The 23,598-nt window shown below is 45.4% G+C and overlaps 1 protein-coding gene across 7 annotated transcripts in view; it reads left to right on the forward strand.

Moving 5' to 3' along the window:
- Nucleotides 1-23,598, forward strand: part of sdk2b (sidekick cell adhesion molecule 2b) — a 1,143,109-nt gene that overhangs the window by 904,327 nt on the left and 215,184 nt on the right. For 6 of the 7 annotated variants that reach the window (XR_005458034.1, XM_038777821.1, XM_038777822.1 and 3 more), the window contains 4 exons: nucleotides 4,830-4,933; nucleotides 17,177-17,247; nucleotides 17,538-17,673; nucleotides 22,861-22,917. Coding sequence is in view for 6 of the 7 variants with exons in the window: in XM_038777821.1 (XP_038633749.1) it covers nucleotides 4,830-4,933; nucleotides 17,177-17,247; nucleotides 17,538-17,673; nucleotides 22,861-22,917 (368 nt within the window). In the remaining variant the exon portion in view is untranslated. The remainder of the gene's footprint in view (nucleotides 1-4,829; nucleotides 4,934-17,176; nucleotides 17,248-17,537; nucleotides 17,674-22,860; nucleotides 22,918-23,598) is intronic. The other variant, XM_038777823.1, reaches the window with a different exon arrangement.

Raw genomic sequence — 23,598 nt, forward strand, 5'->3', positions numbered from 1 at the left:
TAGGGTGCTCTTTCCAAGGGTCGGTGCAGACTCGATGGGCCGGATGGCCTCCTTCTGCACTGTAAATTCTATGAAACTATGAACCTTTTGAAAGGTAAGTTTTAAAGCTCCTACCCACACTTCCATGATAATCTCTGCCTCACAACAAACCTCCATCCCCCTCATACCCTCCTGGCCTAAATATGCCTCCAGCCACCCCCATTACCTCTCATTCCCTCCATGCCAAGCTATGCCCCTCCAGCCACCCCCATTACCCCTCATTCCCTCCATGCCAAGCTATGCCCTCCAGCCACTCCACATAACACCTCATTCCCTCCATGCCAAGCTATGCCCCTCCAGCCACCCCCATTACCCCTCATTTCCTCCATGCCAAGCTATGCCCTCCAGCCACTCCACATAACACCTCACGCCCTCCATGCCAAGCTTTGGAACTTATAATACCCATTTACCCATGATACACCATATATAGAATAAATGGACCCTGTACTGACAATAGGATGTATGCAAAAAGCTTTCAAAAACAGTCATGCATTCATCACTTTTCACTTTCTTAAAAAACACTAATTTCTCTGCAGTCTAATCAAAGTGTCAATCACCCAGGTTCTTTAAAGTATCAATAGTTGCAAGCACATATTTATCTTGCGTAAATATGAATTGTGCAGTTGACAGAATAGATCAGAATGCCAGGACTGTCACTCAAGCAATGCTTTCCCTGGGATTCGGGTGTTTCAGCACTCTCATGGATGTCTGGGCTCTCAGCTGGTTATAGCTCAGCATGGGTGGGCATGGGGAGCATGTGGGGGGGGTTACAGGACTATTATTATTATAACTGGGATAACGTCCCAGATCACTTAGGTGGGTATTTTAAATAGCCTGCCTTGGCCCGCGATAGCCTCGATGGCTGCCTCCACCCTGTTTCTGAGGGCAATGGGCCCGAAACCTGTTCACACCCGCCGCATCCTGGAATGAAGATTCCGTCTTGCTGGCATTTTCTTTCCGAGGCAGGCACACGGAGGCGGGAAATTTCCTTCTACCTGCCCCTAAGACCAAACAGTGTACCCACTGTCAGCACAACTGGGAACATTCGGTACCTTCCCAACAAATCTATTGACTTGGGCCTTTCTTGTCCCCTTAACAACCAAACATTCTCATCAGCCAGAATTCAGAGCAGGTCACATGAATCCCATCATTTTTCCATTTTACCTGAAAGAGACAGCCCCAAAACCTAACAATAACTTTGTATTTGTAACAATAGATTGTGAAACAAAGAATTTTATATTGGAGTTGCGTAAACCTAGTTAAGCAAGCTCTAATCATGGCTTAATCAGTACCTGTATTAAATTAGGCATTCCATGAAAATCAAAAACATGTTAGATTCAAATGAGTAGCTAAAAGATAGCTTTCACATCAAGTAAATATAAAAAATAGATTTTTATCTGCTTTGAGCACACAACATATAAATCATAATGCATGAAGTGACTTATTTCAATAATATTAATAAAAATCGTAAATAATTGATGAGTTGTTAAGGTAAATAGCAAAATTACTTTCAAATTCACATGCCTGTTTCGCCCTTATTTCAATTTTCTCCTCTCTCGTTCTCGAGAACGTATTAACCATTTCCAAAGCCCTCAAAGCCTTCTGATAGCCCACCCAAGTGGCCACTCCTTATTTATGAGTCTAAACAGTGACAGTCCGTCGGCTTTTTCAACCATGTGGGGCATCACAACCAACTCGCCAGGTCCACAGTTGTACATTTTCGGTAGATTTCTAAACTCAGCAATTTGGAGTGGAAACCTGACCTGATTTGTTACTCCTCCCCATGCTGGAGGTACTGAGGCCAGTTGTAACATTGTCGTTGCTGTTACTGCTGAAATCAGCAAACTCGGCATCAGTAGCAAAAATTAGGAACTTCTGGTCGGTATTTTCTGTGCAGGTTGTAAAAAAAAAACAAATCCAATTAAAAGTCATCAACTTCTATGATTTGACCCAAGAAGATCTTCCAAAAGGTACACTTTCATGAAACTGCAAATGCTAAAGCCTCCCTTTATTTTCCTACCCAAACTCAGAGACAGAGGTGTCGCATGATGTAAGCATGGCCCACAATGCATGATCTGAAGTCACAGATGGAGTGAACACAGATCTCCCAGGATGACAACTGAGAATCTGTTCTTTAAATTTGAGAGAAAACTTTTGTTTTTATGCTCTTGCAAAACTTGGTGCCTTTTTTGCAGAAATATTTTAATGATCCCTGGTTGTAGTTTCCTGTTTATTTATTGGTTTGTAAATTAGCTTTTGCCACAACATGACTGCACAATAGTCCTTTCTAAAAGCAAAACCCTGGTAATTGTGATAAGCTGACCTTATGTTGAGGTCTACAGAAACCGCCTTCTCCATGGGCTTCATAAACTCACCACATCCTTTTTGTATAATTGCGCATTTTTATTTCTTCACTCGTGCAGTGGCTGTTCAATGTCAGTTAAGTACAGAGAAAAGCTGTGGCTGGCCATTTCAAAACTCCACCAAAAAAGGAGAGAAGGCTTTCTGTGAAGTTTCTTTTTAAATACAGCCACTGCTGTCTTTCTCTTTTGCTCACTGTCTTTTTCCTGCTCTTCTCAAATTGTGAATCATAATAATAATAATAATCTTTATTGTCACAAGAAAATAGAACAGAGAGCATACAGTCCAGGAGGCCATTCGGCCCATCAACGTCTGCACTGACCCATTTAAGCCCTCAATTCCACCCTATCCCCCTAACCCAATAACCCCTCCTAACCTTTTTTGGACACTGAGGGCAATTTAGCATGGCCAATCCACCTAACCTGCATGTCTTTGGACTGTGGGAGGAAACCGGAGCAGCCGGAGGAAACCCACGCAGACACGGGGAGAACGTGCAGACTCCGCACAGACAGTGACCCAAGCCGGGAATTGAACCTGGGACCCTGGCGCTGTGAAGCCACAGTGTTAACCACTATGCTACCGTGCTGCCCCAAAGGTCACAAGTAGGCTTACATTGCAATGAAGTCACTGTGAAAAGCCCCTAGCCACAACATTCTGGCGCCTGTTCAGGTACACTGAGGGAGAATTCAGAATGTCCAAATTACCAAGCAGCACATCTTTCGGGACTAGTGGGAGGAGGGAACTGGCAGCACCTGGAGGGAAGAACATGCAGATTCCACACAGACAGTGACCCAATCCGGGAATCAAACCTGGTACCCTGGCTCTGTGAAGCAACAGTGCTAACCACTGTGCGACCATACCATATTCCCAAGGCTGTTTAGCTGTGGAGGTATCCCATCTGAGCCTAATCCTGCCTTTAAGTGATATCCCCAAGTGAGTACCTTTCATCGAATGGTAATCAAGAGAAGCAACTTCAGATGGTTAGCTCTACCCCACCTCGACCCATTTGTTTTCATCCCATTTCATTTTAACTGTCTTTTACCATTTCATTCCTTCTTGTCTTTCTTAATATATATTTAAACCCCTCCTCCCATCTTATCCACCTTTCCTTACCCTTTCTCCTCTTTGCTTCCCCCTTCCCCTCCCCCCACATCTACAGTTCACTCTCTGATGTTAGTTTCCCTGCTGTTTGACCTTTCACATCTTTTGTTCTCTCTGGGAACTGCCATTAGCACTCTTTCCCCTTGGTTTCTGTGGCCATTAGCACCCTGTTTCCCTGGGTTTCTGTGGCTATGACTCATCTTTCATTCTCACTCCACAGTATAAATATTTCTCACTTTCTCTGTCTGTTAGCTTTGACAAGGAGTCATCAGACTGGAAACGTTAGCTCCTTTCTCTCCCTACAGATGCTGCCAGACCTGCTGAGAGTTTCCAGCACTTTCTCTTTCCTTTCAGATTCCAGCCTCCGCAGTAATTTGCTTTTATGCAGAATCTCTGATTTTCACTTCACCCTAATCAAGTGATACTGGCCCTACAGTATTCCCAAGCATGGGCTGGATTCTCCAGTCCCCAGCTGCGTGTTTCACGGCAGCACGGCTTTCGCTGGTGGGATTCCATCGTCCGCCGCTTGTAAATGGTGTTTCCCATTGAAACCACCTCACACCGCTGGGAAACCCGCGGGGGTGCGCTGTCAGCAGGGAAACGGTCAGAGAATTCCAGCCAATATATCACTGCTCAGTGTGTCTATGAGTGCTTCAGTAAAAACTCTGCAAGCGTGTTACGTTTTGGCTGCGGGTGAAGAGACTAAAATTCCAGACAAGTTAGTTTTCTAACGTTTTTTTCGTAAGTCAAAATTGAACAGAAAAAACAGGTGTGTGTCAAGGTGGGTCACGGCTTGAGAAGATTTAATATTCAGCAAAGCCCATGAATTTCAAATGAAGTGGAACCACTGAGAGGCCATACCAGGAGCTTACTGGGAACTCCATTACCTAGATGGCATGACAATCTAGTGTCAGAATCCACCAAGGTCTAATTTGCAGATCCTCATGGAAACATTCTATGTTAGGGAATTAGCAGAAAAAAGAAAAAGCTGCTGAGAAATATTAACATTTATTGCCAAATACGACAAGCAAAAATTATTTTTTCATTCGCCTTTCCTAATGCTAGGGGTCTATTACAGAGCAGAGGTTTGTTAGAAGGCTGCACTTGTTTTTTAAATATAAAATTTAAAGTGCCCAATTTCTTTGGCCAATTAAGGGGCAATTTAGCCTGGCCAATCCACCAGCTCTTCTTTGGGTTGTGGGGGTGAGATCCACGCAGTCACGGGAAGAATGTGCAAACTCCACACGGAGAATAGGTTGCACTTGTGAGACGCTAAACATATTTGCTATTCAATCACAATAACATCACATCCATACTACTTCCGACAGGTTGAAGCCCTTCACCTCGTACAAGTTCCATGTGAAAGCAACTAATGACATCGGAGACAGTGAATACGGTGAGGAGTCTGACTCTGTCACAACGTTGCAGGCTGGTAAGTTTGAGATTAAACCATAAAGTTACAAGTAAAATGGAAAAAAGTATTATACATTTTTGGTGCTCCTTTTCAGCATTTTTACCAAGATATTTCAAATGGGAATCAATTGAAGTACTGCATTTTGGCTAAATGCTAGTTGAACCTTATTTGTTTGATAATGAACAGGAATTCACAGATAATCAATGTCCCCACATTACACTGCTGATTGCATTTCTTAATTCTTTAATATGCTCATCTCAATTCTTTTCAACAACACGCCCTCTACCTACAAGATCAACTATTGCTTAAAAAAAAGAGATTCAGACAATTGGTTACACTCTTATCTCTGGGTCTCACTCTAACCTGAGCATTTAATCTCAGCTGACACCCAGCAGAGAACAGAGGACGCTGCATGGTCATAGGGACAATCCTTTGGATAAGCTATTAAACTAAGGTCTTGTATACTTGTTCAGGTGGCTGTTTAAGCTGTAAAGAGAATATTGTGGGATTGGTATCCTGAAAGGATGAGATTAAATGTGACTTTTTCCAATCACGTTAATTTAAATGAAATTAAATCCAATAATCTACTGGCTCAGTTAGCTACAGACTTGCATTTGACTCGAGGAACTGGACCCATCACAACCAGACGAGCAACCAAGATTGCTCCCTGTAATGTCAATGACTAACATCTGACGTTACATTCAAAATGCTTTCCACATAAAAGCACAGATACCTCTTTCAATGCATCACTATGTCACTGGAACATAAGGTCACTGTTTTGCAAATTACAAGTACATTATTTGGAACAAGTAACAGCTAGCTCAAGCTAAAACTCTTTTCATCTCATTGTTTGATTGAGGTCAGAATAAACTTATCCGTCATTTGCATGGGCATATTGCCGAGAGTAGTGATGCATCTTCATTGTTCTTACTTCAATGTGGATATGTGTAATTCGTGAGCACTGCCCGTCATTCTCATGAGTAAAGCCGCCTGTATATTCCAGAACTACTTGAGGCAGAAGGACTGTGGAATATTATGGGGTGTATTCATCAACACAATGACAGTGGAGGGAAAAAGCTGTATAAAATCGATCTCGTAAAAGTGCAGATCACAATTTCTGTTTATCATCACAAACCTTCCCTCATGGCAGAAATTGGTCCATTGTTACAATACCCTGGGATAGTGCATGGTCAATTCCAACCCCACTTGACCCAGAGTCATAACACCAGTGAAATTAGATTTATTTAAATACCTGAGATTTTTGGTTGAGTTCAACAAACGATAGTCACCAAGTTTATAACTTTAAAACATGAGTAACCTCTTGTTATGAACAGTATCTTCAGTGAAACAGACAGAAAATGTTGCTGGCTATCTTCTACTCACTTTCCAACCCTTACTAACTCACCCCACACACACATATAGGGAAACGGGTGGTGGAAAGGGAAGGAAGATATTAATAAAATAAAAGGATAAGGATCTTTGATTCATAGGGATAACTTCCAGGCAATATCTTGCTAAAGTTCAGACTTTCCGTTTGGTACTTCCTTTCTTCTGGATGTGACATGATCTTCTCAGGCAAGGATATCTACCTTCCCTGCAAACTCAGCATCGTTTCAGCTTCACAGAAAGGTAATGCTGGGCACTCACTGCTTTTAAAACAATAGATCACTTCTTTTACTTCAGCTCCTGAAGAGCAACAAGCTGCTGGTTTTGATACACTTAAAAGATCTTCAGCTTCCACCGACAGACAGCAGACAATAGAGATAGAAAACAGCTCCCTTCACAGCTGAGGTCTAATCACTTCTGAAAGGTTCTCTCAGCAGGAACCAATCACTGACTGTTGTCAGGCAGAACACTGTCCCTGGCCAACCCGTTAAACAATCAAACTGATTCCCTCCAAAACCAGTTCCTCCCATCCACTTGGTGCCAAAGAGTCTGGCTTCACCCAAACACAAAACCTGAGAATACAGTATTCTGACAAACAGGCTGTTTTAAACTTTGAGTCTTCTGCTTTCTTGTCTCTACTTAAACGCATATTCCAATTATTGATCCAAGGACTAATATTTTAAAAATGGGAACAAAAGAAATAGATAGGAAAGACTCTTTTTTAAATCGATTTTTATTCAGCTTTTTCAATTTATATTCAGGGGACACTGCTTCAGTTCAATTTGTAGGATGGCCGAACGGTGCCAAAGATGGAGACCAGAGTCCCACGAGCTTAGGACATGACCAGAACATGCGGGCATGGTTAGCTGGGCCCTTCCCGCAACACTTACCCTAATCCCCACCCCCACAAATAGCCTGCTCACCCTGAATTTGTCAAATGGGCTCTACGCACTACCTTCAACTGTATCAGCCCCAACCTTGAACATAGAACATACAGTGCAGAAGGAGGCCATTTCGGCCCATCGAGTCTGCACCGAACCACTTAAACCCTCACTTCCACCCTATCCCTGAAACCCAATCACCCCTCCTAACCTTTTTGGACACTAAGGGCAATTTAGCATGGCCAATCTACCTAACCTGCACGGCTTTGGACTGTGGGAGGAAACCGGAGCACCCGGAGGAAACCCACGCAGACATGGGGAGAACGTGCAGACTCCGCACACAGCGACCCAGCAGGCAATTGAACCTGGGACCCTGGCGCTGTGAAGCCACAGTGCTAGCCACCTGTGCTACCATGATGGCCTTGTATTTACCCCATGCAGAATCTCACACCACAACCCCCCCTCCAGCTCAGACCCTCCTCCCACTTAGCCTAACCCCTCCAAGGATACTGCCTCCTCCTCTATAAGCCTCCCATAAACTCCCGAGGTATTCTCCTCCTCCGTCCCTGCCAGTGACAAAACCCTCTCCAGAAACGAGGGAGGGAGAACCACCGGGAGCGACGGAAAGATCTTCTTTATGAAGTCACACCTGTAACTATCTAAATCCACCCCACCCATGAAAGTCTAAATAATCCGCCATTTCCTCAAAGCTCGCAAATCAGCCCTCCGAAAACAAATGCTTCACCACAGCAACCCCTTTCTCCTCCCATCCCTTAAATCTAGAGTCCGGCCTCGCCGGCTCGAACATGTGGTTCCCACAGGCCGGAACCAACTCCAATACTGCCCCCAGTTTTGAAGTGCTGCCGAAGTTGGCTCCATATCCTCAGTGCGGGGGCCATCACCAGCTTCCCTGAGTACTTCCCCGAGGAAAAAGGTAGAGAAGCCATCACCAACGCCCTTCGCCCCAACCCCCGACATGAGCACAACTCCACCTGCACCCATGAAGCCTCTGGATCCCCACACCAACCCAGGACTTACTCAGCATTCACTGCCCACTAATAATCTATCAGACCTGGCAGCACCAAGTACCACCCCTCCCCTAAAAAAGGATTTTGGTAAAAGAAAAAGCCGGCAAACACTGAAATAAAAACAGAAAATGTGGCAGGACATTCAATTTCATCAACTGAACTCTTCCAGGAAAGGACAAAGGGAAGCTGTTCCACCTCTAGGTTTTCTTTCACCCTCTGCACCAGGCTCATAAAATAACATTTCCGAAGCCAGCCCCATCCCGGGCCACCTGCACCCCTAAATATCTAAAATGGCAACCTGTAAGATGAAACGGCAGCAACCCCAAATTGGCCCCCCTCCCCGGGATTACCGGGAAACACTCACTTTTCTCCCAATACAATTTATAGTCCGCAAAAGCCCACATCGCTTCAGCAGTGGCATGATGTTACCCATTGTGGGGATTGGATCCGTTACATATAAAAGAAGTAAGAAGTCCTACAACACCAGGTTAAAGTCCAACAGATTTGTTTCGAATCACTAGCTTTCGGAGCGCAGCTCCTTCCTCAGGTGAATTCAGGAAACAAATGAATATTCCTGTGTGCGCCCCCCCTCCTCCTCCTCCTCCTCCTCCCCCCCCCCCCCCCCCCCCCCCCCACAACAGATTGGGCGAGCGAGCGAGGCTGAGATCCGTCCATCCTTGGCTCTGCACCTGTTTCCATTGCCTCCCACTAGTAGCTCATGTAAATTCAAGTCTGGAATGGCCCCAAGCACCTTCCTCACAAATCCTGCATCATCCCAATTAGGGTCATGCACACTTGCCAATGGCAACAACCTCCACTATCACTGTCACATATCAACCCCCCCCTCGTCCGCCACCAATTTCTGCATCTGGAACCTCACTCTCTTACCCAATAAAACCGCTAACCCCCACGACCAACTGTCGAATCCCGAATGAAATACTTGGCTCACCCAGCAAGTCCTAAGCCTCACCTGATCTTTTGCCTTCAGATGAGCCTCCTGTAACATGGCAACATCGGCCTTTAAGCTTTTTAGGTGCGCAAACACCTTTGACCTCTTTATTGGCTCCCTCAAACCTCTCACATTCCGCGTGACTATCCTGGCCAGGGGTGTCTCACCTCCCTGCCCCTCTTAGCCGCCATCATAAAAACTTCAGGCCCTGCTCACTGGGCCCGTCCCTTTGTTGCCATTGAACACTTGCCCCCTCCCAGAATCCCCCCATCCACTTCCTCTGAAAAACACCTCACCCAGTATTGGTGTCCCCCTCCTCCCCCGCTTTTTCCTCCCCGAGACCCAATGAAACCTGTTCAACCAGGTTCCAATGACCGCAGCATCCCACCATCATCGCTTGCTTGTGTGGAGGCCCCAGCCCAGGCACCCTTCCCATCCAATCCCCTCCCTCCTACCGGGTCATAGGAAAACAAAGAAATTCCCTTCAAACAAACACACCCAGTGCAAACTCACAAACCCCAGAAAGCCGTTACTGCACTTCCCAAATGGGCAACTTCACCCTATTTAACGCAAATAACGACATGAAATAAAAAATAACACTATATACAATCTTCTATTCCTCGTACCCTCAGTCCCATTTCTCACTTCTGCCCGTCCTTCTGCTTTCACAAAGGCCTTCGCTGCTTCCACAGTCTCGAAGTAAAAGTCTTTGGAGTTGTAGATCACCCTCAACTTAGTTGGATACAGTACATCGAACTGCATATCGCTGTTAATACAGTACCATCTTCATTCGGCCTAATGCTGCCGCCTCTTCGCCAACTCTACGGTTAAGTATACATATACCAGCTCCAGCCCACTGCACCTCCGGCTTCTGCTTTGCCCAACTCAGCGCCTTCTTCTTCATATGGTACCTATGGAAACAAATAATCACTGATCTTGGCGGCTCATTCGGTTTAGGCCTCAATGACCGATGAGCCCGATCCAGTTCGTACTGGGAGGGATCTTCCCCCTCCTTCAACAGCACTGCCAACATTTTGTCAAGGTACTCAGTCAGCTTCAGGCCCTCCACCCCTTTGGGCAGGCCCACGATCCTCAGATTTTGCCACCTAGATCTGTTTTCCAGGTCCTCCACTTTCGCTCTCTGACCTTTGTTGGCCTCCACCACCCTCTGGAGCTCCTCACCCATCAAGGTGAGCTGATCACCCATTGAGGTAAGCTGATCGCTGTGTTGCGACAAGGCCTCTTTCGCCCCTTTCAGTTTGTCAACCTGCTCCCGCACCTCTGTCGATGTCTTCGACACTGCCGCCTTCACCGGGGCAATTGCCTCCTCCACCAACACCTTCAATGTCGCCATCATCTTCCTCATCACCTCCACGTCCTTTGCAAACTGCTTTTCAAACTTGGTCTTCTTTTCTGCCATGAACAATGCGCCCCACCCAGTGACCCATTCTCCCCCATCTTTCCAGTTGCCGAGCTGACCCTTTCGCTCGACGGCGAACCTTCGCTCGCCCCCTTCTTCACGGTGGCTCTCTTTCGGTTTTTGGACATCCCCCTCCTTCCTTATGTCTTCCTGCATTTATTTGTTCAAAAATTACCCCTGGGACCGGGCATTGAATTCTAAACAAATCAAGCCTTGAGCAGGAGCTGCCCAACGTGCGACTTCCTCCTACATGCTGCCACTGAAAGTTGCCCGATTGCTGTTCTGACCTCCTCCTCACCCAGCGACCTCTCCATTCCGTCCTGATCCTCTTACTCCACCTTGACACACTCAAAACCCTCCAAAAACCTCAACATATCCGACTCATCCGTCAGCGGCACCAAGCTACACAGAGTCTTATAGAACACCTCAAATGCCCCATTAACTTTATCCGTCACCGATACTAACTTACCACCGAGTCCCGAATTTGTGCAATCTCCTCGGAAGCCGCCTCAGTTGACCAGCCACAAGCCTCCTGGCCTTCTCCTCATACTTGTACACTCACCCCCTCGAGCGTCACAACTGCTGCACTGCCTTCTCAGTGGATAGTCGATCAAATTGCATCTGCAGCTTCTTTCTAATAGCCAGAAACTCTGGTGTCGGGTCGCTTGAGTACCTGCCGTCCACCTGCAGGTTCTCATCCATCAGCCGCCGGTGCTCCTCTCGTCTCCCTATCTTCTGTGCCTTATGCAAAATTATCTGCTCTCACACCAGCACCTTCAGGGCCTCCTGCAGTACCAGGGGCGACACATCCCCATTCTTGTTGAACCCTTCATATTCGCCAATCACCCGAGCCATCATCACACAAAATCCCAAATGCGCTAAGAGCCCCACATCCAAACCTCACGCCCTTTTCTCCAAAACCTCATCCACCCAGGTGCGGAGCACGATCTGATATTCCTATGGCGGAATATTCCGCATTACTCATCACGAAACAGTCTCTGCGTAAACACACATCACGCACTGGAGAGAAAAAGGAGTAGTCCCTGCCCCCGGGTGTAAAACCTGCCATGGATCAGCTTCACCCATCTCCTTCATGAACGCTGCCAGTACCTTTGCTGCCCCCTGAAGGGGCCAGTGACTTCGGCTTAGACTGATCCAACTTGGGCCTCAAAACGAAGTTCAAATCTCCCCCCCCAGTATCAACAAGTGCGTGCGTACCCATATCAGGTATCGCAGCCAGTATCCTCTTCATGAACTCCACATCATCCCAATTTGGGGCATAAATGCTCACTAAAACTACCGACTACCTTCCAATGTCCCCGTAACTATGGTAAGCAGTCTTACAACACCAGATTTAAAAAAACAATGACTTTGGCGTGAGCTACCTTACATGAGACCTCCTTCTACATGTCACCACCGGACGTCTGGCTCCAGGAAGGATTCTTACACCATTTAGGCAGTGATACAATTTTTGTAGCACGGCTTGTGTCTCCTGATTATGTGCTCAGACCAGACCTGGCAGACTGTATTGTCAGAGCAAGCATTTATCTTTGACGTAGGCAAACTGCAACCTTTTGCAATACATGCTACATGACTATAACAAAACTGATATTTATATACCCCTCGAACATTGGACACCGTCCCAAGGCATTTCCTAGAAATATAGTCAGACACAAATTAACATTAAGCCAAAGAAGTAAATATTAACAGGGATTATACGAAAAGCTTTGTCAAACCACTGAATTTTAAGGCGAGACTAAAAGGCAGACAGGGAATTGGTTTCGGAAGGGAATTCTAGAACTTGGGAATTATAATTTTTGAGGTACAACTGCCAATTGTAAAGAAGGTTGGGATACACAAGAGACCAGAGTTGAAGAAAACACAAGTTCTTGTAAAGTTGGAGGTGGCTATAGAAATAGGGAGAGTAAGGCTATGAAGGACTTTTCATAGAATTTACAGTGCAGAAGGAGGCCATTCGGCCCATCGAGTCTGCACCGGCTCTTGGAAAGAGCACCCTACCCAAGGTCAACGCCTCCACCCTTTCCCCATAACCCAGTAACCCCACCTAACACTAAGGGCAATTTATCATGGCCAGTCCACCTAACCTGCACATCTTTGGACTGTGGGAGGAAACCGGAGCACCCGGAGGAAACCCATGCAGACACGGGGAGAACGTGCAGACTCACACAGACAGTGACCCAAGCCGGGAATCGAACCTGGGACCCTGGAGCTGTGAAGCAATTGCGCTATCCACAATGCTACCGTACATAAATGGAATTAAAAGGAGATGATTGGTAGGGAGAGAAAATAAATTATTTTAAGGTGCGGAGGGTTCCGCACCTTGGAGGATTCCGCACCTTTGGGGTGGCCCGACACCGGAGTGGTTCATGCCACTCCGTCCCGCCGGGATCCCCCCCCCCCCCCCGCCCCGCCGGGTACGGGAGAATCCCGCCCAATGTCTATGCTAGAAGGAAGGTCAAAGTGGGCAAGTGTTAGGGTTGTACTGAGGAGAAGGAATTAAGTCAAGGCGTGGTGGAGCAGGTCAATGAAGTACTGTGGCAAATGGAGGGCCAAAGGCTAGGCAGCTCATGACTTGGGGGGAACCTATTCTTGGAATACCACAGAAGTTTGAATGCAAAGGGAATGAGGAATAGCCTTGAAGTGTGGTCAAGAACAGGAGTAGAGAGGCCATTTGATCTGGCAAGACTGAAGAGATGTTCATAAATATGGACAACAGTGTTCATATAAAGGAACAGGAGGACAGCAGACGTTGAAGTCAGGAGAGAAGGCAAGATAGGTTGAGGTGGTATGGTGGGGGTGTAACAGATCTAATTCTAAATTTGGGAATGCCCATTGGTCACTCTGTATAATATTATGTGGTATAACGCTTGAGGCCAACTTTTCCAATCAGGTGGACAGACACAGGTCACTGTGGGTAGTACACCCAGTTGCAGAGCAGTTGATCCATTTTACAGGTTTGCTTTTTGGCACCAGGTTAGAATTTTTGAATCTCTAGTTGCAGAGAAAACTGTGAAATCTCCTGTCGTTATCCCATCCAAGTGTGTTATTTAAAAACATGCTGAAGTGCTTTTGGTGCAGGTTGAGTATCCCTTATTCGAAATTCGAAAAGCTCTGAAATCCACACTTTTTTTTTTTTATGTCCTCGGTGTCGGCTTTCCTAGCACTGTGTCCCGTTCCTGTGGCCGTGTGTGTGTGTTTGTGTGTGTGTATATATACACATGCAATAGACAGCACGGGTTTGTTGCACCAAAGGAGTTGAGCTCAGTACCCGATTCCCTGTCGGAGGGAAGCCACGTACACCCCCAATCCCTGTCAGACACAGCACCGACCGGCGACTCCGAGCGGTGTCCGAGGGTCTTTGCAGCTTGGTATTCCAAAATTCGAAAAGGTCCGGAATCGGCATTTCGAATAAGGGATACTCAATTCGTACCAGTTTATTAAATTTCACATTTTCTCTTTCTTCATCTTGCAACTGTGGAAGTGAAGTGCTTCACAACAATGATCCAAGGACACAAGTTTTTTATGGTTACTAAACAGTTAACATTCCAGCGGGAACTGAATAAAATCTGATGTTGGAAAGAAGCATTCTGTTCTTCGGCTCTGCTGCATGTTATCAGTGAAAATATTTACTTTAAAAAGCATCCCCCCCCAAAATATGGATTCTTGTGAACTTGTAGTATAAATAATCAGATGCAATTTGAGAAGACGTTGTTTACCATTTCACTTTGAATGTTGATAATTACAGAGGGGCAAAAAGTTAATCGTTCATCAAAATGAAATTTTTATGTGTTTTTGGCGAGTACGCACGAGACATTGCAGAGCACGACCATGTCAAATGTGAGAAAATGCATAACCTGGCCAACAAATTAATTTAGCAAGAATTTGAAGAAGTAAGATTTGATGTAAGATTGAGAGAAATATCAACATAAAATATTTTTAAAGCTTCACCCCCGTTTCAAATATTCAATTACCATTATGTATTTTGGATAAATGACAATCTCCTCCACTTCCTTTGTACGGATCATTTTTCCACCAGAATATTAACGCAACAATTTATTATAAAATTGTCCATGGTCGAAATTTTCTTTATTCAGCAGATATTGCTGAATGTGCCAATCTTTTTTTTTAATAAACAATTTTATTGAGGTAGTTTTTGGCTTTGTAAACAGTTACAGACATCAACAGAAAGAAAGCAAAAAAGGCAAAAATGTGTAAACATCCACGTGCATTCAATACTTCAATCGTAACATACTGCACAAGCCCGCTCCTCTCCCACCGGCACTACCCGCCATTTTATCCCTCCTACTCTACTCTACTCTACCCCCCTCCCCCACCTCATCCCCCCGCTGACGCTCACTCTCCCGCAAAGAGGAAGAGGTAAAAGAAGTAACAAAAAATACGGAACCTGGCAAATTCCTTCTGAATTCTTCACTGTAGCATTTTGCAGCTTCATGCATATTCACTATTTATTGCGGACATTTTTTAGTATTGTTACAATCCCCACATCAACTGATAATCTTAAAAATAATTCAAGTTTCAGTGAATCGGCTGAATGGATTACTAGACCAGGGGCTGGATTCTCCGGTCCTCCAGTCCCGTGTTCCACGGCAGCGCGCCGTTCCCTCACAGCGGGATTCATCACTCCCGCCACCTGTCAATAGGTTTTCCATTTAAACCACCCTATGCCGCCGGGAAACCCACGGACGGGGTTGCACTGCTGACAGGAATAATGAATCGCAACGGCAAGAGAATTCTGGTCCAGATTTCAGGTTTTAAGACTTTTAATGTAATGCAAACTAAAAGCAACATTGACTAAACATCTCCATAGGCAAATTAAACTATAAACTACAAAAGATATACACCATTTAATATTTAACATGATTGAAATGACTCTCTACCACTATACTTTGCTTTGTCTGTTAAATAGACACTTCATTCTTCAGGAACCAGTCCAACTAGATTCTTGGCTCTTTTTCAAGCTTATAGGAGTAGGCCATTCAGTATGATCATCGCTGATCCTCTGTTTCAATTAGATATTCTCGCTTTCTCCCATACCCCTTGATGTTATTAAAGTCTAATATAAATCTATCTCTTCTTTTGAACGCAATCAGTGACTTGCTCTCCACAGCCTTTTGTGGTGGAGAATCCATAGATTTACTACCCTTTGAGTGAAGAATGTTTTTCTCATCTCAGTCCCAAATGGTTTACTCCATATCCTGAGACTCTATCCAATGGTTCTAGATTCCCCCACCAGGGAAAACATCCTCTCTGCACCTTATCTTTCCAGCCTGTTAGAATATAATATGTTTCAATCAGATCTCCTTATCTTACAGGCATAACAATCTTGCACCTTCTTTCCACTAAGCCAACCTATCCTACAGCAACCCCCCCCCCCCCCCCCCCCCCCCCCCCACCTCACCAATCCACCCAGGCATCTTGTGAGCAGAATTCAGAACAGATCACGTGACATCCTTCATTCCTCCATTCCTCCCTGAATTAAACAGACAGTCCGAAAACATAACTGTTATGACCTCCTTGGGGGCCAAGGAAATCCATTCGATTTCCCCCTCACGCAGCTAAGAATGAACTGCCCCTGTAATCGGGGACAGGGTTTCTCCTTAACAAAGGGAAACTACTCTGTGTAAGAACCCTGACCTAGGTGCAGGTCAGGGAGGGTCCTTTGGGGAGAGGAGTAGGAGTTTTGTGTGTACTGTAATAAACCAGTCGTTCATTTCTACCCGACCATGTGTCCCTGTTGTCTCTCCCATTTGGGTTGTGCAATTACAATCTGATAAAAGCTCACCTTTGCAACAGGATTGATTATGTTATTACATCAGACTAGGGAAGCACAGTATAAAATGTTATCAACACACTGCCAAGCTACAATATTTAAGACCCAGAAAAGCAAGAATGAAATCGCCTCAAAGTAATGCCCTCAGGTAATGAGCAAGACATAACTTGTGCATGGTTAAGCTCATGGTACCATCTACACCACAGTGACGGTGGTGAAAAGGTAGAGGTGTGGCTTCATGCAAATTTAAGAAGATCATAATGAAGTCCATTGATTGATCAGTTGGTCAATCTTGGGCCATATCGTCAGAAAATCCTAGGACCGATTTTGAAAGTGAGAGGCAGTTAAGAAGCTAAAATTGGTCTCAACGCCTCTGGAATAAAAATAAATTGAGCCAGGCAAAAAATTCTTAAACAATGTCCACAGGTGACTGCTGGGAAGCACATGTACATGGATATCAGATAAGGACTGGATTGTGCTTGACTGTAATGTCCGCCAATATTTACTATCTCACATCAAACTAACCAAATGAACTGGAAACAGGGGACAATGCCTTGGAGAAAAAGTGGGATGAATATAGGAATAAGGATGATATTGTTGGAGTTGGAGTGTATCAAGGAAGTGCAGTTTTACAGATCTTTAAAACATTCTCCTGAAGGAGATGTGTGTGATAAAAAATCTGGAGGCTATAACACGTGCCTCGCCTGCAATGTTTCTGCACGAGTCTGTGATTATTCAAACAATAATGCTGTCAGAAAGCTTTAAACAATGACTTTGTATTGTAGCACCAGATGAGGCACCTGAAATTCTTTCCGTGACACCACATACCACAACCTCAGTGATGATTCGTTGGCAGGTGAGTTCAAGATACTTCTGTAAAACTGGCTATTTCATTTTCCTTACCTATAATTCTATCATTAGAAGCTAATCTAGTATTAATTTGTGATGTAGTGTGAAATTAAGGACGTAGTATGCTTCTGTATGAAATTATTGGAGAATTGTAATTAAACCATGTTTTGGTATATTGCTGCGTTGTACCAAAATGGAAGCTTGTGGAACAGAACGTATTGGCAGTTTACCACCCAATCCTTTCCAAAAAAATGCTTGCTGATTCTATTTCCTCCCCCCACCCCCACCCCCACAAAGGCACCAGCAGAAGAGAAGATTAATGGAATCCTCTTAGGGTACCGGATTCGCTACCGAGAATTGATTTATGACAGTTACAGAAGCTTTACCCTTCGCAGTCTGAGCAATCCCAATGCTAAATGGTCTGAACTCACACGTAAGTCCGCTTTGTCCTCCATGTTGCACCCCACACAGGTTGTCTGTCTTTGTCTCTATGCAATACACTGTTGTTTTATTAGTTTGCATGAAATTGACCTGGCACTTGCAGTTGTAATTCTCCTACACAAGCATGTCCAGTTTGTTCCAGTTAATAAGTTTCTTCCAGTAGAGTTGTGCCACAGCATGTTGCAATTTTGCCCTTTCGTTCTGGGGTATACGTCTGATTTCAACTGGGACAGAGATGACGAAAGGTTCCTCCTCCCACATCATTATCTTAGCCCGTAAATTAAATGGATTTACGCAGTCTTTAAATAAAATAAGCGATTTTGTCAAATGGTATACTTTGTGCAGGAAACGCAGTCCTCATTTATCTCATTTATCATCGCAGAATATCGAAATTGAGTTTTACCATGTTTGTGATTCTTGGATCTGAACCATCTCAGCCACAGGAAATAGCGGAGAAAACTGTGATTAACATATCGCATGGATGGATTTATCTAATTCTTTTTAAATTAAGAGCATTTTTCTTAATCTGAAAGCTCAAAAGAAGTAATTTTACGAGCCGAGTTTACATTTGGAGTAAAAAAAATTTTTAACCATCTTGTTTGAATCAGAAGTCTTATGAAAATGAATCAAATGAACTATGTCTAAGGTACATAAGAACATAAGACTTGGAGCAGGAGTAGGCTATCTGGCCCCTCGAGCCTGCTCCACCATTCAATGAGATCATGGCTGATCTTTTGTGGACTCAGCTCCACTTTCCCGCCCGAACACCATAACCCTTTATTCCTTTATTCTTGAAAACATTTAATTAAGGAGCCTCAACTGCTTCACTGGGCAGGGAATTCCATAGATTCACAACCCTTTGGGTGAAGAAGTTCCTCCTAAACTCAGTCCTAAATCTACTTCCCCATACTTTGAGGCTATGTCCCCTAGTTCTGTTTTCACCCGCCAGTGGAAACAACCTGCCCGCATCTATCCTATCTATTCCCTTCATAATTTTATATGTTTCTATAACATCCCCCCTCATCCTTCTAAATTCCAACGAGTGCAGCCCCAGTCTACTCAACCTCTCTTCGTAATCCAACCCCTTCAACTCTGGGATTAACCTAGTGAATCTCCTCTGCACACCCTCCAGCGCCAGTACGTCCTTTCTCAGGTAAGGAGACCAAAACTGAACACAATACTCCAGGTGCGGCCTCACTAACACCTTATACAGTTGAAGCATAACCTCCCTAGTCTTAAACTCCATCCCTGTAGCAATGAAGGACAAAATTCCATTTGCCTTCTTAATCACCAATTACACCTGTAAACCAATTTTTTGCGACTCATGCACGAGGGAACCCAGGTCCCTCTGCACAGCAGCATGTTTTAATATTTTATCATTTTTATCATAGGTAGTGTGCTGGTTTCATTAATGGGCGAATAACCCTGAAATAATAATCTGGAGACATGAGTTCAAATCCCACACTAGCAACTGGGAAATTTAAATTCAATTAATTAAAATAAAATCTGGAATAAAAACGTGAATCAGTAATGTGACCGTGTAACTACAGGATTATTGGACAAAAACACTTTTGGTTTACTGTGGCGGATTTAGCTCAGTTGGCTAGATAGCTGGTTTGTGATGCAGAGCGAGGCCAACAGCGTGGGTTCAATTCGTGTACCAGCTGAGGTTATTCATGATGGCCCTGCCTTCTCAACCTTTCCTTCCACCTGAGGTGTGGTGATCCTCAGGTTAAATCACCACCAGTCTCTTCCCTCAAAGGGAAAAGCAGCCTACCGTCATCAGGGACTATGGCTACTTTACTGAAGGGAAGGAAATAGAACATAGAACGATACAGCGCAGTACAGGCCCTTCGGCCCACGATGTTGCACCGACATGGGAAGTCAAAAACTAAAGGCCATCTAACCTACACTATGCCATTATCATCCATATGCTTATCCAATAAACTTTTAAATGCCCTCAATGTTGGTGAGTTCACTACTGTTGCAGGTAGGGCATTCCACGGCCTCACCACTCTTTGTGTAAAAAAAAAATCTGCCACCCTTATCCAGTCCTCCTCTGTATAACCCCAGACCCATAGCAGTCACTGGGTCGTATTCAAAAGGGTGACTGACCACCACCTTGTCGAGGGTCGTAAATCCTGGCATTCTCAGCAATGTCCACATCCGATGAATAAATTTTAAAATGAGTAAAATGGCATGAGTTGACACTAAATTGGCGGTTTCACTCAGAGAAATAAAGCAGGTACGTTAGATAGCAGTGCAGTTGAGCTGAAGGCACATTGCTAAAAAAGTGTTGAAGGATGTTGAAATAATGTTTTCCCCCTTGTGGAAGAGACTTGGGGCGGGATTCTCCGACCCCCCGCCGGGTGGGAGAATCGCTGGGGGTCGGCGTGAATCCCGCCCCCACCATCCTCCAAATTCTCCCGTCCCCCGCCCCCCCAATAAATCGGCCCGGCGTGAGTCACACCGCCCGCCTCGGAGAATGGCGGGGTCCGGCGCGACTCAATGGGCTCCGGGGCTGCCCGAATTCACCGGCCCGCGATGGGCCGAAGTCCCGCCCGTCTTTTGCCAGTCCCACCGGCATAAATTGGAGTAGGTCCCTTACCGGCGGAACCTGGCAGCGCGGGCGGCCTCCTGGGTACTTGGGGGTGTGCGGGGGATCTACCACGGGAGGTGCCCCCACGGTGGCCTGGCCCGCGATCGGGGCCCACCAATCCGCGGGCGGGCCCTTGCCGTGGGGGCACTCTATTGTTCCACACCGGCGGCTGTAGCAGTCCGCCATTGCCGGTGCGGAAACAAAGCCATCTGCGCATGCGCCAACTCGCGCCGGCCGGCGGAGGCCCTTCGGAGCCTGTTGGTGTGGCGCCAAGCCCCTTTCCCGCCGGCCGGCGGGGCGCAAACCTCTCCGGGGCGGGCCTAGCCCCTGAAGGTGCAGAGGTTTCTGCACCGGCAATGGCGGACTGCTACAGCCGGAGTGGTTCACGTCCACCCCGCCGGGTAGTGGAGAATCTCGCCCAAGAACTGGGGTAACACAGTTTAAAAATATCGGGGCAAAATTCTCCACACCTCGCTGCCGATAGCGGAGTTCCTGGTGAGGCAGAGAATCCATTGGTAGTGAAGAAAATGGGATCGGCGCTAAGCCGTTTCTGAAGCTCCCATCCCCCGCTGGCATCAGGATTGCCCCACGCCAGAGGGAGGATGCAACCATTTACAGCCATTTCGCAGGCAAGGCACCAATTTCTCCGGACCCACGTGATTCACCAGTCCTCTGGGCCGGCAACCGTGTGAGCGAGAATTACAACTGGTCCTGACAAACGGGTGCCTGACGTGGTGAGCCAAGGGGGTAACTCTTTAAAGGACTTGCCATCAAAGCCCATCAGAGGGCCACCCTCCCACCCGCACAATGCAAGTCCTGCCCACTCCCACCAGACCCCTCCCCCAGTGATCCCCTAAATAAAGAGACCCTCAACAGAAACCCCCTAATTAAAGAGTCGCTCTCCATAGACCCTCCAGAAAAATGACCCCCGTCAGGAAGCCCCCAGGAAACTGGAAGCTCGAGAGCAGTCCAGACATGGGCAGTGAAAAGAATTACTGCTTTAACACTCACCTGGACAATACATCTGCTGGCTCAGACACAGGAAGCACTGTCAATTGCTGGAAAGAGAAAATCAGTTAGCTGTGTTTAAACCACCTCAGACCTTGAGCTGCAAGCCATTCATTTATTTCTCTTTGATACTGATTTTACGAGGCCGTGATTGAACAGCTCCCACACACTCACAGCTGTCAGCATTGCTTCATTCACCTTCCTTCACGCTTGAGTGATTCCGAAGTGCTCTAACCACAATGTTTAGAAACATGAAGCTTTGATTGACAGGTCCTGGTTTCACTTCAACAGAGTTAAGTGCTTTCAATCTCCAGCTGACCGCTTTAAAATCACTCAAGTGTGAAAGGAGGTGATTGGAAGGGAGCGCAAATCAGGTGCAATTTAGCTCCAGTCTCCCAAACTGAGAATTTCGTCCAGGGTATCCCATTTAAGACTGAGATAAGGAGAATCTTTTTCGCTCAGAAAATTGTGAATCTCTGAAACTCTCTTCCCCAGAGAAGCAGGGGATTTGAAAGTTTTAAGGCTGAGTTCGACAGATTCTTGATTGACAAGGGAATCAAAGAGTTTAGCGGGTAGGAAGGACTGTGAGGTTAAGGCCACAGTCAGATCAGCCACAATCGTATTGAGTGGCGGAGAAGGCTTGAGAGGCCAAATGGCCTACTCTTGCTCCTAATTCGTATGTTCACAGTTAAGTATCACTGTGGCATCAACCCTGGATAGGTTAGTGAGCAAATGTCTCATTTCCCAGCAGTCGAAGTTTTTGATGAATGCAATCTCTCCTGAAGTTGCCACACTCAATTGTTGCAACTACTCTTACATGACACAGTCTAGGTAAGCAAAATGTGAAGCTTTTGGATATCTGTCTAATAATTTCATGTGTGAAATGTCCATCGTTCTACATTATAGTCAAATCAATATACATTAATGCAAAATAAGAAAAAAAAGAACATTACAATTTGTTCCTCCTTTGTTTTATGTAGCTAGATTTTAGTATTTTATAACATCTGCAGATTATTAGTATTTAATTACATTTAGCTGCGCTGCACGTTCTTCTGTGATCATTGCGATCTTCCCAACTATTTATTTGTCTCCCCCAACACATAACTTAAACTGTTGCAGATACAAACAGAGGATGTGGAGCAGCCTCACTAATAGGCCTCACTGAACATATTAATGTCGAATTGCGCAGGGTCACCTCATGAACCCCACTGCGCACCATCTAATACAGGCTTATACCCAACAAAATAATGTTCATAGAATAAACAGGCGTTTTGTTGATGTGTCTTATTACCACTGTTTAAATAACCACTGTAGTGTGCAGTACGCACTGCAGTATCCTGTGTCATGTTGTACTAATTGCTTGCACTTTGTTTCCTGTGTTTTTTTTAAAGCCTTGCTTGAGCTTTGTTTCAATAACCCTGCAAAGATTCACAGTAACCAGAACAAAGCTATTAACATATTGTTCAATTGTACTTGGTGCTACTTAAACGAAAGTTACCAAATTGATGTTGTTCACTAATATTCACTGTTCATTGTATCTGTCTCTTCACGCTATCACACGCAATCCCGTAGCTGTGTATAATATTCGGAACCTGAGTGACTCCACACTAGCACAATACGAGCTGGACAGTAAGTCAACTTCCTCATTCTTTTCGTTATATTTACTTTTTAAACCCCCATTTTTATCTCTTTTCTCTCCTCCTTTCCAGAAGACGGGGAGCCCAAGCAGAGATACAGTTCCATGAGCGCTCGCCACCTTTTCGTATCTCATGCAAATAAGCCTGAGTCTAGGCAGAGACAAATGTCATTTGGTTGTGCCCCATCCTTGTCACACAGGGCACTGGAAAACGAGGAGAGTTACAACTCTGGCTGATAACCCTCTTCCGTAACAGTGAGAGATGTGAATAGATTTAGTCACCCCAACCAACCTAACCCTAACCCTAATTAAGGGGACCCACCCTGGCATAAAGCTGCTGCAAACCCGGGACTTTCATGATCTGTATGAATGGTTTAGTGGATCTACCCACAGGGAACTCCTTCATGGAGGAGCTGGTTGGGTTTGCCTCGGTCGTTTGGCCAGTAAACTGTTCTTTTGTTTCTTATTGCTGGCCTCCTTCAATACGAGTAACTCATCATTTGGTATTTTAGAAGAACGAGGCACAAGGATGGAGAACTTTGGGGCACCAGTGTACAGTTTAAAGTTATGATGGGATTTGGGTTCACACTTCAAGTCCCTTGCACCATTAAATTCAGCACTCAATATCTTAAACCGCTGTGGAACAGTGATAAACAAGTAGCACCTTTGACGAT

This window comes from Scyliorhinus canicula, chromosome 18 (assembly GCF_902713615.1).
Source record: "Scyliorhinus canicula chromosome 18, sScyCan1.1, whole genome shotgun sequence".
Taxonomy (NCBI): domain Eukaryota; kingdom Metazoa; phylum Chordata; class Chondrichthyes; order Carcharhiniformes; family Scyliorhinidae; genus Scyliorhinus; species Scyliorhinus canicula.